General features: G+C 41.4%; 1 protein-coding gene across 1 annotated transcript in view; it reads right to left on the reverse strand.

The window, feature by feature from the left end:
- The window catches only part of col4a2 (collagen, type IV, alpha 2), a 56,433-nt gene that overhangs the window by 27,927 nt on the left and 12,168 nt on the right, over positions 1 to 16,338 (reverse strand). The window contains exon 3 of the mRNA XM_076111827.1: positions 12,847 to 12,927. Coding sequence (XP_075967942.1) covers positions 12,847 to 12,927 — 81 coding nt within the window. The remainder of the gene's footprint in view (positions 1 to 12,846; positions 12,928 to 16,338) is intronic.

The raw sequence follows: 16,338 nt of genomic DNA on the forward strand, positions 1-16,338 counted from the left end.
GATGTCATCAATGTGGGACATGCCACTGACAGTCACATACTTCCACAGAATCATCTGCAGACCAGAGTGGGTGCACTTACATTCACACAACACCCACTCATGTAACTGTAACATCATGGTGAGTGTCTCTGTGAGCTGCCTGCTGAGGGTTTACAATATGTGATGTTGAGGTATGCTTGCAAGTAACAAAAAAGGGGTTCAGTGTTTGCGGTGGGAAAAAGCCTGCTGTCATTGAGACTGACGAGACGTGATATTTCAACAAATGGACTGGTTTGTCCATACCAAACGACTGGGGGAAAAAAAAGATAGCTAATAAAAATATAGCTTGTGAAAGAAGCTCAAATCTCTCATCTCACACATGGCCAACCACTGCATGAGGAAAGCTCCAAAAGGTGTCAAACGTAGCTTTCCCAATTCCGAAGGTGTTTCATCTACGAGACAAGCACTTTGTCTGAAGCTTATTGACGTCTTTTATCACTTGACAGCAGCGGCTGTCCAGCAGGTCTGAACTGGATCTGCTTCCTGAATATTACACGGAGGAAATAAGAGAAAGAGTTGATCAAGAACGAAGGGAAGGCACGAGGGAAGTAAAGTTGAAAAGAACAAATGAAGGAAGGAAAGGTGGTGTGAAAACAGTAGGTCGAAGGGGAGATGTTAAAGAATGATTTCGGAAAAGAAGAAAGGAATAAAAGAACAAAGAAATGAATGAACGTAAGGAAAGAAGAATGTATCAAGGAAGAAGAGAGAAGATGTAGAATATAAGAAATGAAGGAAACGAGAATTACAGCACGTCAATGTCTGCTTCCTCTCTGACTCCCACAATCAGGATCAGACACTTAAGTGGATTCGGTCCTTCTGCTCTGCGACCCAGCTCACATGTTTTTCTTGGATACATTTTTCTTGCGCTCATTTCCTGAAGAACAGCATCCCCTTCTACACGATGCCCAGGGGGGAAAATGGAGCTCAGCCTCCCTGGAGGGGGATCAGGGGTTAGGGGAGAGGCTTCGGGGTCTTCGCTTGGAGGACGAAGAGGGTCCTCAACTGGATGCCCTGAGGAGGACTCGGGCCGAACAAATAAACATCTGTAGATGATGTTTACATATCTATTAGAGTGTGTTTAGATCTCCTGGCTCAAGTCAGGTCAGCTTTCTGAGTCCCCCGGTTGGAAGAAAATGTCCGACTTCCTTGAAGACCGTCGTGGATCAGAGCGGAGATAAAATGATAGGCTGAGAGTTACAGGAAGCCATGCAGGCTACAGGTGAAACAGCCACATATGAAAAACAGCATCCAATGAAGTATTATCCATGAGAAAGTTGAAATGCTTTGTTGCCATGGAGACAAACCTCCAGCCAGATTTGTGAGAACAATATTTGAACCCTCATCATCTCCGCTGGTGCAACAGTTCCTCTGACTCATCCGCTTGAAGTTTCTCACGTTCACAGAGAGAGAGAGAGATGAAGTCGAGGGGTAAAAACGGATGACATGCAGACAAACATCAGTCACTTCTTGTCACTTGCGTTGTTTCTCATGGAGGTTTGCTGCTCTTTGTTTAGCCATTCGGCACAGAGTGGTTTGGCTGCTTTGAGACCAGTTTATATTAGAATTAATGTGTTTAGACGTCGAGCTAATATCTGCATACGCTTTCACTGAGCACGTGCACACATGTGCCAGAAATCTGACAGCATCCAGACCAAAGATAGAGAGAGAGCAGCTAAGGCCAGTGGTTGGATTAAAATGTGTGTGTGTGTGTGTGTGTGTGTGTGTGAGAGAGAGATAGAGTTGTTGGAGATCAAGAATCGAGAGTGAGGGGAGGGGAGATCCCAGGCTGAGAACAGAACAGCTTGGACCTCCAGCTATATCCCAGGGGTCTCTGGGGCTCGACACCTGTGCCATTGCCTCACGTTAGAGGAATGAGACGTCTCAAGTCTGTGGTCCAAGCACATGTGTGTCTAAACAGGACACAGCTGCAGCCTGTATGTGTGTGTGAGAAAGAGCGAGAACTGGCCGGTCTCGAATGAGGTGTTGGCCTCACCTCAGAGAACAACCACCTGTGTGCCTGTATCGTGTGTCTGAGTGTATGTCTGCATGTAATGAAGTCCATCATGAGTGTGTTGCCTCTATAATCCCACGGTTACATTTACCACTGTGATTATAATGCCATTACAGCTTCCATACATTGGATCGCCCAGGGCGCAGTGACCTCCTGTTTATAAACGTCCACCAAGGAGAACTCCATTTCCCCAACAAAGCTGTTCTCTGACGTTGCACATCGCACCCAAGGGCACGGAGGTATGTATATCGACTTGGAGGGTAACAGTTTGAGAGGCCACAGGAGCTACGATGAAGCGTGAGAAAGTTGTTTTATATTTATTTTTTGTACTTTTCATTAATATCTGTTGTAATGAAGAAGGTTTCACCGATAACGTTCTTTTTGTATTGATAATTGATTAATCACACTTGATTTATCTCCAGCCTATGTAGTATGAGGTTGTGCTGCCTTTCTTTAATTTATAGAATTATAAAATGAATGTCTTTGTGTCAAACAGGCAATTTAATGATGTCTGAAAACCGGGTATTTTACAGACTAAACAATTAGTTGAATAAATGAGACAAGACTACGGCTGTTTTCGGGCTCTACTGGGCTACTTCACGGCTGTACATTGAGCTAAATGCTAACATCAGTATGCTAATAATATTCACGATCTTAGTTTAGAATATTAGCATGCCAACATTTGCTAATTAGCAAAGTATTACCAAGTATGTATTTGGTGACACACCTCTATAGCGAGGCTAAAATGATCAATAGATTAATGGATAGGGATAGCTTTATGTATATACTTTTCAAAATAGCGTTACACAGCGTTTTAAAAATAGTTAAAACAAATAAAACAACACAAAGCAATGGGGAAAAACCAGGTCTGGAATATTAGATTTATAGTCAAATAGCCAGCTGCGATCTTGGCCCTGATTAAAGTGGACTGCAGCCAGTCACATTAGTGTCAGGGATACCCATGTAATCCTTAAGGTCTCTTTCCTAATCCACCGACCCATCCAGCTAGCCCAGTTCACAGTCCAATCTTGCCAGTCTGGAAAAGTTTTTAATTTTTCCCACATAGGGATGCAACGCCCACAGCCATTCCAGCTATAGTGCAAATTACTGGATAGTTTGAAAGGGAGCAAATCAGGGCAAATGTCCATGTATGTATAATGTTAACTGATTGAGTTAGAGGCTTCTCATGTGACTATCTTGGGTATAAATGTAATTTACATCAAGTTGATATTCCTGGTTTCAGGAAGATGTAGAGGACAGTGTTTACCTTGACCTTGTCCATGGGAAAACCTTCGTCACATATAACACAACATTTCCAAAACGACTAAATTGGCAATTCCTGAGAATGAACCCTGCACTGAAAACATGTCTTTCTCAGAAAAGTGGAATAAATATAAGATGACTTAAAGGAGATCTAATTGTTTTCTCTGCAGCTGGCCACCGATGTATGTTTCACGACAAGGCCTGATGGAGAACACATGGTGTTGCTGTGGTGACCCACAACTCTGGTCACATTTTTCCTACAGCCCCGAGGACCTTCTTTGTCGACCATGACATTTCATGACTGCTGTCTGCAAATCACATGTATACATCCCAGATGACGTACAGCGTTAACACCTTATTTACCCAACTTTCCTATGTGATTGATGTGGAATGCATGGAGTGTGTGTGTGTGTGTGTTTTAAATGAGAGGGAGATGGATTGAGATGGAAACAGAAGACGTCTACAGGAGAATGGTGAAGAAAAAGTTCCAGAAATGGGGGAGGCTTGTTACGGGACATTGCCCTGTCTCTCAGTGAAAGGGGAGTCCCATGAGGCAACAATCTCCCAGCCACAACATGAAACAGAATATCTCAGGCTTATTATACTCATCTTGATCTCGTTTGTCCTTGTTACACTCAACTCCATGTGCTCTGGCTGATGCTAACACAGGCAGGCTGCAGATAGTAACACAAGGCCAGTGTCTACCGGCCCAATCCACACAATGTTGCACACATACTGGACTACTGACTGACTGTACTGTCAGGAGCAAAGTGTAACTAATCTCTTTCCTGCTGAAAAGTGGATAAGGTAATGACAACAACATGGAGGTCATTGAATTACATTCTGGGATATAAAATGACAAAATTAAAATAACATTTATTGAAATGTATTAAACTATATACAAGCATATCTGTCCAATCACTTAATAGTCCTACAAGCACCCCCCCTCTTATGCTGCGTTCACACCAAACGCGTAGCAAATTTTCGCGTTGCGTTACTCGCGGGATCATTTGTGGTTATTTGATATCAATTAAGCTATTTATAGCTGCCATCAACCAGCTGTATGAACCCAAAATAAACAGATTTTGCTGTGATTTAATTGCAATAAACGGATAAAAAAGGCGACAAGCAAATAACTTTTAAAATGCTTGTTTTCTCAATGTAGCTCTGATTGATCAGTGCTAGGCTATGCTAATATTATAGCACATCCATCCACACTCAAAATAACATCATCTAGGTGTAAGTATGACAGCTTTGTTTTCATTATTTGTACCATATGGTTTATACACATACATTATAATCACTAATATGACGTATCTGGGTGCCCACCTACAGCTACAATATTTTTTTCCTGATTCAACAACGGCAGGACGTCAGTGATGACATGAGGAGCATCTCAACGCTGATAGGCTTTCACAGCGTCATGCGAATTTCTCGCCCGAGTTGAAATATTTCAACTTGCGCAAATGAGGCAAATTTCGTGTTTTTCACGTTATTCATGTCGTGTCATGCGTGCCACCCGCCGCAAATTCACATTTACTCGCGTCCATTCCCATCTTTGTATGCAATCTACTTGCGTGAAAAATTTGCGCCTCGTTTGGTGTGAACACACCATAAGTTACTGTTGCGCTGCTGAATCTTTCATACATCAAGATCATACATAGAAAGATTTCAATGTTAACTTAAAATTCTTAGCAATGTTTTTAACAGTCCTTGATTTCAGCCAAAGGCATACAAAAGCAGCTTCTCAATTCTAACAAGCTAGCCAATTAAGCTAATGTTGACTTAGTTGGTCAAAAATGCAGTCTCAGACAAATTTTCTGATGATTCTAGCTGACTAGTTTAGGGTCAATATTCTCTTCCATCACTGCAGGTACTTTATAATTACTACATTTTTAGTGAAATGATAAACCCATATATGTGTGTGTTCCCCAATGTTTCTATATATATGTGTGAGTAAAAGTGCTTGAATGTCTCTTAAAAGAAAAGAGTTGCTTCTTTGTCTGCAACAACAATAGTCCTCTTGTTCCTCAAGCAGCACCCATCATCTTTAAATGTGAGAGGGAGCGACTTTTATAGGCTCTTAAAGCCTGACCACAGCTGGCTGCAGGACGGTGGGTCAAATGCTTCTTGGACAGAAACGAAAAAAAAAGAGCAAAGAGACGGGGAAAATAACTTCTGTTCATTGTAGAGGCCGGCGAACATGCCGAACACGCCATTGGATAAATATGATGTGATCTTGTGATGTTCATTTAATAGATGATGGTGGACAATTCTGTGTCTGAGAGCTGCAACGCATGTGTCCGACTTTTTGTTTGCTCTCCTTCAACATTCAAAGGTGCTTTGATATACTTTTTTCTAATAACAATGGAAGTAAAGATTATGTATAATGTTTAAGGGGTCACTCATAGTGATGAACCAAAAGTAAATAATCACTGCAGATCTCCTCATCTCTACGTATCATTTTAAAAACTTAAGCACATTGTTTTTGTTTTACTTTGCATAACTTTCTGTTCTAATTAAATCTCATCATATCGTCAAAGTTTCCAGACAGCTGTTATTATTATTTTTTTATTCCTTTTTTCCCAGGACCAAATGTCTGACAAACAGAGCATTTATCAGCTAAATGGCCAGATATATTTCAAGGGAGTTGGTGGAGACCAAACCAGAGCTAAAAGAAAAGTGAATATTGGATTTACACTCATTAATTAAGGAAAGAGAAACTTGGCTGTGAATAAATGTTGCATTATATCTGTTAGATGGGTAAATAGGCAACTGGTTGTAACCAATGCTATTTCTTCCAGATTTTGCCTGATACATCATGCATTAACACAAACAAACAGCTGGTCTATTTGCCTAAACCTCTCCCAAAATATTTCCAATTGCTCCACAGCTTGAGAGCTGGAGGGCGGAACTTTTGTCTCCCCCCTCTGGTAGCGAGAGTAATTACCAATATGGAAGAAACGAGTAAGGAAGCAGGAACTATAGGAGCATGATGGCAGTTAAGAAGCAGGAGTGGATGCTCCGGATAAAAAAAGGGGGTTCAGAAGAAGGATTAAAGAAAAAATAAAATAAAACACTGCTGGGGGTGGGAGAGATCCGGCGAGCTCACCTGCAGGCATACAAAGCGCCAGTATGAAAGAATAGACGATCAGCAATGTGTGAACTTGTTTGGAAAGGGCTTGAATGAAACATGAATTTCATACAGGACAAAGCCAGACTGTGACCCTTACTGAATTCCATTTTCCAACAATCTTTGGAAAAGAAAATCTTCCTGTCAAGAGTTTCAGTGATAGCAGCAGGTTTTTGCTTCCTTTCTCTTCCTCCCTAATAGGGCCTGTCAAGATCAAGGTCAATAGAGAGGGAATACAGGGACGGATGAGTCTCCTGATTGCAGGTTTGGATTGAGGGGCTGACAGAATGAAAACTGACACTACGCATCATGTCTTCTACTGATATGTGAGGCTACAACACGCCCCGAATACAAACGAGCATGTTATCAGTAAATCAGTTCACTAACTTATCTCTCCTCCTCTACTGACAGACAATTAGTTTCTATCAGGAAAGATACATCCTGTTACTGTTGGTGAAGCAGCTCTAATCAGAAAAGTTCAAGTTCAAGAATTAGGAAGAGGTTATTTTATTCACAAAATAGTTCATATTGACTGTTTTCAGGCCAAAATGTCTGCTTTCAACTGCTGCCAGTTGAAAATAATATGCATATGAAAAGGTTTTCAGGGACTAAGAAGAAAACATTTTTGCTTCACCATGAATGTCCTGCATTTGTGAGTTTTGATGTTTTATATGCTGAGGACTCGTAAAATGTCCCTAAGGCTTAGAGGTTATGATCCTTCAAACAAAGAACCAGAAAACCATCAGTCCAGAGCTTCCCCCCTTTGGTGAAAATATATTCAAAGGGGTCTTTGATCTTATCCGAACCTGCGGCATTCCTCTCTGTGCCGTCATCCTGTCCCTGAGCAGACAGGAAGGACCATGACAGTCATCATGGGCACTGGATTCAGAATGTACTGTTGTTTTCATGGAACAGGGAGATCTCTGCCATTTACAACTGAAGCCAAAAACACAGACCATCTTGTTCCGACAAAAACAGAGAGCGTCTATATTAAAAAAAGATCAGTGGACTGTCATTGTGCTCAGCTTCCTGAGACGTGTGTCATTTCCTGTTCTACATCAGCTGTGGCGGCTTTTCCCATGGTGGAAAGGACAGCATCTCTCAATCTGCGTAGTGTCTATGTTTGTCCCATGTCATCCGTCTCTCTCTTTTTCCTCTAGATGTTTCTTTATCTCTATGTCCAATGTATGGGATGAGGAGAGACCGTGAGCTCATGCAGATGTGCGCTACTGTTAAAAAACCCGGCGCCGCTCCCTGTTTCTGAGAACTGAGGACGGAAAGACTCCCAGCACAAAAGACAGCATTGATCTGCTAAACATGTCGTCTGGAGAGGACGCAGGCTGCCTTGTGTTCAGTTTCTCATGCTGCCCTAGTTTGTCATGCTTTAGATACCACAAACAACTCGGTTTTACAACATCACCTTTAGCTTGCTGGACTTGGGATTCATATTCCTTTACTCGACCACACTTGTGGTCTTGTGAACTACTTCAGATGCTTTGTGTGCCTAATTTATTTTCTCATTAATCCATTTTAGGGTTGCTTGTTTCCCGTTTTATGACTGATTTCAGGACTACAATCCACTAATGATGCCAAAGAACAGTGAGGACTTTTGGAAGTGGGCTAAGGGGAGCTTGATATTTTTCTGCCCACTTGCAATGCGCTCTCTGCCAGGGGAGTGGGTGTAGAGGCTGGAGAGTCAGCTTGCCAAATCTCTGCTCTCCATCCAAAGCAGAAAGACCCATGAAATGAATATTCATTCCCCACCAAACAATCATTTTCATTCTTTCACTCTCTCTCTCTCTCACGCTCGCTGTGTCTGTCTCGCGTCCGTGTCCGGACATACAGTATATCCAACTTCACACCCAACGTCTCACTTGGTACATAAAAATTCCAGCATTGATTCATGAAGTACCTCATATGACCCTCTTTCCAGAGAAACTGGATTGCTCTTCCTGCATTGCTCACATCTTTGTTATTTATGTTGAATGAGACTTGGGGGCTACTTGTGGGCAGCGCAACAAGCTGTACACACAGTATTGACATATTATCACCTTTTTAAGTTGTCACGGCCACAGTGCAAACAATTGCCTATTGACCCATCCAACAGACACAGAGAAACATAAGTATTTATTGTGTCAAGTGTCGGTTTACATAATGAATGTAAGGCCAATATTCACTCTCCTTTAAGTTCTGTTTTGGTCTCCACCAACTCGTGAGGGAAATATCCAGCTCTTTAGTTACTAAATGCTCCACTATGTTCACCAGCTAGTCGCTAACTTTGTTTGTCTGCTTTTTGGTGTTGAGCAGTGGGTTTTTAAGCTTTTCTTTTGTTTAAAACAGCTGCCGGCTCCGGACGAAGACCACTGCTGAGACAGTGACCCAAAACTGAAAAAAAGCAGAAAAATACTCAAATGTTCAGTAGAGCCATGGTAAAAAAAAAAAGGGAAAGGAAGACTGGACACAGAAATGATGATGCTCAACTAAAATAATTCTACTTGCACATAAAGTAGCCACACCAAGATGTTGACAGCCCCCATTTACTCAATTAACAACCATCACCTAATCGCCACAGCTGTGTCAGGTCTCAGCCAATCAAGACAGCTGCGAAGGAACAGTTTGACCTATTCAGTAAAGTGCTCATCGCCATGACTAGGGAAACATTTGGACGGAACGGAGATAGACGTAAAGCTAGAAACCCCAGAGGGATGAACACATCTGTGAGAATCCATCCTGGTTTCCATTGTATTCCCAAACAATACATCAGTTGGGCAATGCATACAAGGGGAACATTTCAGTTGCATCAGTAATGTTTATGACTCTTAGGCCTTTGGAAATTTACAGCTGAAAAATGCACGCGATGAATCAGGGACAACAAGAGTGAGAGAAAAACAACGGAGAATTTATAATGTCTGGCACCTCGGAGAGTTTAAGAGCCAAATCAGTGTGCGTGAGAAATGTTTTTACACTTAAGTTTTAGCAAACCAGATGTGTAAAGGACGAAAGACTTAGAGTATGTTTTTACTTCTTTACTTTTTCTTGTTTTCATAGACAAAGCACGAACAATGCCATGGTTCTACTGCGTACTGAAAGCTGTTCACTCTCTTGGCATTATCACTTGAACTCACTGACCGATCGCAATCCTTTCCTTCACAAAGTGTGAGAGAGGGGGGGGGGGGGGAGAGGTGGAAGGGAAAGGTGGTCTGCTGATCCTGTCATCAGGCTTTTGCATCCTTCAGATGTGGAATGTGGGACTTACTCTCTATGCCTACTTACAGGGTTTCCTGTATCCACAGAGAGCGTGCAGGTCAAATCTCAGGCCGACTGTAAAATTGGTCTGGTAAATTCTCAGTGCATGCCAGAGTACAGTTGTCGGGCCATTCCTTTCTTCACTTCTGTATTTTTTTAAGATTGCCTCCCACAGGAGCTGCTCTTTACTGGTAGACGGCGAGTTTTACAAGAGTCCATTTCAGTCCTTGAGTTTACCATATCACACTGCTGAACTGAGATATTTATAGTTCCTATGAGCGCTCTATTATCATATTTATACTAGTATTTTTAATAATACCTTCCGTGCAACTGCTCTTTTTAACAATCAAGTTTGTCTATTATTAAACAGACGTACAAGGCGAGGCACTGTGACACAAGGTCCACATCCAGAGTCCTGTCTGTGTTTGGGTTTAGGCAACAAAAACACTTTGGTTAGGGAAAGATTGTGGTTTCAGTCAAACGTTAGAAACAGTTAATTCAGTATCAACATTCTTGCAGCTTACAAGATACGTTAATTAACTTAGAATGAGTTAGTCATTTCCTCATCATGTTTTTAGAAAGCGTAGTCCGGTCAGCATTACGTTTCCTTCAAAACGTATTTGCTGTTGCAAATGTCTTCTAAATACCTTCCCTTGTCTAGTACTGGGCACTGTTGCATTCACCAAACAGCAAGAGACAGGAAGTAACAAATACGGATATCAAAACACACTTCAGACCTTGAAAACAAGTCTAATAAATAACATGAAAATAAATGAAAAAATTAGACCTTCAAGCAGGAGGTAGAACGGGGTCCAAGTACTTGATGTAACTTGGGGCCATAACTATCTCACTGCTTCTTTTTGTTCTTCAGGCACAGCACAGTCCAGAAATCATGCTTAGCGTGTAGCTAAGATGTTGGAGGTGTTTATAGCAGCTCTTCTACAAGCCTGTGTAAACTAAGGTTAGTCAGAATCCACCTCTCATCCATGTCTATCCTGGAAAAGAATGAATTTGCTGAACCAATTAAATTACTCCTAAACACGTCTTGACAACTGTTGATTCTGAAAGTTACAAAACTGTGGGATTGTTGAACCTCCAGTCCATGATTAGAGAGTGATCTGATGATCTGGCCAGCACGTGTCAGAAGCATACAGCAGCCTTTAGTCATGCAGAACCCCAGCCACTCACTCTAAGCTTGTTATCTCAATATGTTTAGTCTATGTCTGTCTCTTGACTCTTCTGTCAAACCTATGGCCCCTATCTCTTCTTTCTGTCTTTCATTTCTCTCCCTAATGGGTCTCCCACACTCCTTCCACTCCGACCTCCTCTTTTAGGGGGTTAATGGTGTGAATTTCAACACTTAAACTCCACAGATGTGTGATTTAAGAAAGGAAGTATTTATAACTAATGACTTTCAGCAGCACAGTCTTCCATATGGCTGAATGCCAATGGCAGACTCATACATTCACATGATTTTACATATTTACATTGCATTGTTGTGAAACTTTAATCTCCTATAAGAAGTTCTTCGGACATGATCACAAATGATGCTGCGATGAGCTTTGCTGGCAGTTAATCTGAGGTATTAAAGAGTATAAATAAAATAAGTAACAGCAGGATGGATGCTCTCATATATTCTATATTTTTCTTACCGTCAACAATTCACATGAAAACCAACAATGTGTCATGTCTTAGTCCCTCTAAATCTTTGAGACTTTTCAACATTGTCTGTAGCCTCAAATGTTTAAAGATGGGTCCCAAACCAAACCATTCTCACTCCAAACTCGTCAAATCCCCTCCCCTCGGTACCTGCACCAGGCTTTCAACTAACTCCAATGTAAAACCCACCCGTGTCTATATTAGGCAGTCAGACCAACTAATGTTGTATAAAGTCTAAAAGTCTGGTTGGGCGGGTCAAACAAACACAGGACTTTCACCCAGATGACTGCTGTTTGTGTCCTGTGTGAAATGAAGTCAATGTTGAGTTATTTTACCTTCCTTTAGATATGTAAATTCTGTATTTAACTAACATCAGTTAGATAACAAGCATGCTTATTTTACTTAACAAACATACTTATCTTAACCCCGACCAAAATCTTTTCCTAAGCCTAACCAACTACCTTTGTTGTCTAAACCTAACCAACCATCCTTTTAGCGGCCCACTACCGCAGCAGCTACAACCCCTACAGCCGGCTCAGTGATGTCTGAGCTGGCGGGCTAGGAGCTAACAGTCCTAACGGCGGCAACAACGGAAACAGACAGACAAAGCTAAGAGTTTTAACCTGGAGGAGAACTGTAGGGTGTGCATTACGTTTCCGCGACAATGCCGTCCTCCACTGCCGGTCAGAGGACGGCGTTGTCAGCGTAACCACTGCATGAGTGTGGTGCAGAGAAGCACCGATTCGCAGTGGCTTCCGATTCACACAGCTTCCATTCACATGATGGTTATAGAATGAAGTACTCTATTGGTATTGGTATCACTTTAAGGGTACTGGAAGTGGTACTGGCATCTTAATTTGTTAAACGATACCCATCCCTAACAAACATAGTTTTATTTTTTGGAAAAAGGCTACATCATTTCCTGAATCAGCTGGGCAATCTCATTTTTAGCAAACATTACTCGCATACAACAGTGACTTTGTTAGGGACTATTTTTAGCCGTGGCTTAATGAACATTCGGTGCGCTTCTGCGTACTTACAGCAGCACAGACAATACTGGCTAGAAGCATCAATGCGTTATTAGTTTAGCTCTTTTTATGTTATTTGTTGACATTGTGAAAAATATAGAACAACATCAGCCTTATCCTTTTGAAGAAGAAGATGTGGAGCCATTTTGAACACATAATATACCATAGGGATCTATAAGAAGCTATTAGGTTTGCTACAGGCTCTGTAACATTTTGTTAGAAATATTACCACATGGTTGAGGTATGAAAAACCTGAAGCACTGACATATGAGCTAGTTATTGTCAAGTTATTGAAATTACAATCTGCAGAGGCCTTTATAAAGCATCATATAGGGTCATGTCCTTGTTTGTTTTTTCTGACTAAAAACCAAGAACTGGTTAACACAGAGGTTAAGGAAGATAGAGATAGAAAGAGAGAGGGGTGCTTTCAAAGTTAATTGGACCAGAAATTACAGTATGGGACTTACCCTGGCACCCTTCTCTGGGAAACATTTACAGCCTCCGCTGCAGTCTCTTCCTCCACAGGGGCCACTGTGCTTCTTCCCACCCTGTCAGACACAAAACAGACAACATGGAAGTTAGAGCTGGGCTATTGGACGTCACATATATACAGGAAACTGCAACATTTTGCTGTCCACTTCAGTTACATAAACACAGTAGAGATATTTGTCCATGTGTTGTGGCTTGCTTTGCTCTTTGTGGCTTAGATGGGACACGGTGTGGGGTACAACGTTGTGTACTGTAGGCGCGACGTGACCGGCTATGTTTGTGTACGCTGTGGCTTGTGAAAACACTTGTTGTTTATGTGTGTTTTAGTGTTGCCTGCACTGTTTATATTGGTCTGGTGTGCAGAGAGGATGTTTTGTATGTGTCTCGAATGACTCATGATGGATGTCCACACATAATGGATGTCTCCTGAAAATCCTATTCATCAAATAGTCTGAGTCCGGCCTCTGACGGGGGCAATTTGCCTGTAGATGTCTGCATACCAAGAAAACCACCCACCATCACAGGCCGATCTGTGCTCGACGTGACACAATCACACAGTGGACATGACACGATCAAAGAGAGCAGTCACACAAACGGGGTTTCCCAACCCACAGGTCAGAGGTGGGGAGACCCTACGCTGGCTGACATAGCTGGAAACATAATTAAGACAGAATGGAATCTTGTAGAACTTTTTGTGTTCATGTGGTGTTTCAAATAAAAATCACATGCAAAATCCAAGTTTGGTTTTCGGGATCATGTGCCACGACCACATTTCTTGCTGATCAGAAACAGAAGCAAAAACAATTAGAAGCCTTGACAAAACTGTAGACACAACATAACGTGTTGAGAGCCACACCTTAACCCTCAATGCTTCAAAACAGACGCACATCAGCTCAAATTCATAGCTGAAACAATTCACTGAACCCAAATGTTTATTTTAACAGAACCGTTTAGACCCTATTTAAATGCATGACTGGAAATGTTTCATTGAAGTTTTCACTCTTGTGCCTGAGTGATTAGTTATGAAACAAACACACAGACACACACACTGCATATAGCGTTTATTCAACTCCAAATTTCCAAAGTTTGGGCAGTTGGGTGACAAGGCCCTTCAGTGGCCTTTCAATTAGCATGTGAGTGAAACTTTGACTATAGACATGCAGAGAGGCTCAATGTAGCTGGTTATGACGTCTGTCTCTTGTGTCTGCCTACGTGCTCCACCTACACAGCCATACCATAGCGAATGCCTCAATACCCCTTGTTAAAAAAAAAAGAAGAAAAATGGGCACTTTATGCCCACAGTGGCAACAAAACGGCAGAAAAAAAAAATCTGAATAATTCTCCCTCTTCAATTTGACAGCAGATCCCAACGGTCTCTCTTACAATGGCCACATTGAGACTCTCCACACACACAAAGACCTTCTTTTACTCTCGAGACGTTGTCCTTTACTGATCCCCTATCTCCACAACAAAAAGACCCTCTTCCCCTCCCTTATGGAATGCACAAGGCTGCATTTCTTGGTTAACTACCAGTGGATCTAAACGGTTCCTTTCAAACCCCTGTTTGATAAAGCAAAGACATGCTGTGATGCGTTTAATTTAGCCTGCATGCTATGGCAGCAAACTCTGTCCACACACAGCATTCTTTACTTATATCCTTCATTTTGAACTGAATAGCTGAACAAGGGTATAACCAAAGCAAGTCTCCTCTGCAGGGGGAATACTTTTACAATACTTTTAGTTTCAGGAGTGGAGACAAAAGCAGAAGGTCACATCATCCCAATTAGGATGTAACAGAGTAACGGCATGACCTTTCTCCACATTGAGGTGGAAGTCCAAAACATTGACAATAGACTGCGTCATCTGCGGACAGACACACAAAGGATTGGCTCCCATAAAGGCAATTACACATTATGGAGCTATGCACCATCAATTCAACTTTACGGTTTACAGGCTCAAAATAGACGATGGCTGCTTCAGCGGAGGACAATAGGATCAAACTACAGTATCCTGTTTTCTCCACCCACCGTCACCGATGACCCACTCTTTGTCAAAATCTCCTTTTCCATAGATACTGCATTGCATTCCTTGGACGATATTGTGCTGCTGCGTTAATTTAGATCAGCGCCACACAGCTCTATAGAACAACAATATTCCACCATATCAAAAAGTACAAAATATCATATGTTTACAAAATTGACTAAGTTAAAGAAACCCTAAATCTGACATCTATGTAAATCTTTAGTGAATACCAGACTCAACTGCCAGTCATTTGTAAACAGACAAGAGATACATTGCTACGTATCTGCTGCATAGTGAGTGTCTCCTATTTTTTACTAAAGAAACCATTAATAATATCTATTCCAGAGGTTTTAAAAATATAAATGAGAATGTATAGTTATGTCTTTGTTATGAGAACAGTCAGACAAACCAGGTCAGTTTGTCATCTGTCTCGTTTACAGTATGGCTCCCCAGTGTTGATCATCTTTTATGTGCTGTAAACTACCTCCAGTGATCGAGGGCATCCACTGCAGTCATCTGCGCTGCTTCAAAACTGCAATCACGTGCATAAACGTTATCATGCGTTCCACAACAACAACGAAAAACACCCTCTTACTATATAAATTAACCTGTGCAATTGTGTACATCACTCAGACCACACACGGAAGTCAAAGGAGAAGTAAAATGGGCCATAAAAGATGGATTAGAAAAAAAGGCCAAGTAACAACATGCAGTTTTCCTCTTAAAGCCAACACGGTATCCCCTGAGACAAAACAAATCCTGTTCCTCTCTTGCCAGGTTCCCCCGTTTTGAAGTGTGTCTAGAGTGTGTATACCAGTTTATCCATCGCTATAAGCAGAGCTACAAGAACAAAATATGTGTTATTGTGAAAAACAATAAAGAGATGTTTCATCGGGAGAAAATCTACATTTTCCCTTAAAGAAACACTTTAATTAAGGATTAAGAAAATACAATTAGAGTCTTAAGAGTTCAGAGAGCCACAGTGCCTTACCCTTAATAAAAGTTCCGTAAAATATATCTAACTTGGATCGGTCTGTAGAAATAGAGCCAGTGAGTTGATATTTGTATGATAAATGTCTGTTACTTATATTTGTGTGTATCTATGGCCATGTGTATGTATGTATGTGTACACTAGGGGCGTCTACTGCACACAAACCATTCATGTGTACTATTTTTGGATTTCTTATCAACCTGCCTTTATCAGTGTTTCCCTAACATCAAACAGAGTTTGAGTTCAAGGTCTTCAAGCCACATTGGTCAGATTAATGCCTTTTTTAATGAGGAATGTTGTTTTTGTTGCCTCCCTGTTCTTTATGACTGCTCTGGTGCCTCGCTCCAAATGTCCTTCAATGTACATTAAATTAAAAAAATAAACCCAGCTGGATCAACAGCACTGTTTCTCACGCTCAGATTTATTTTATTTCCGCTACTGCTGATACCCAATTACT

The sequence above is a fragment of the Anarhichas minor genome, unplaced genomic scaffold, assembly GCF_050575085.1.
Source record: "Anarhichas minor isolate MPS153535 unplaced genomic scaffold, ASM5057508v1 ptg000004l, whole genome shotgun sequence".
Classification (NCBI taxonomy): Eukaryota; Metazoa; Chordata; class Actinopteri; order Perciformes; family Anarhichadidae; genus Anarhichas; species Anarhichas minor.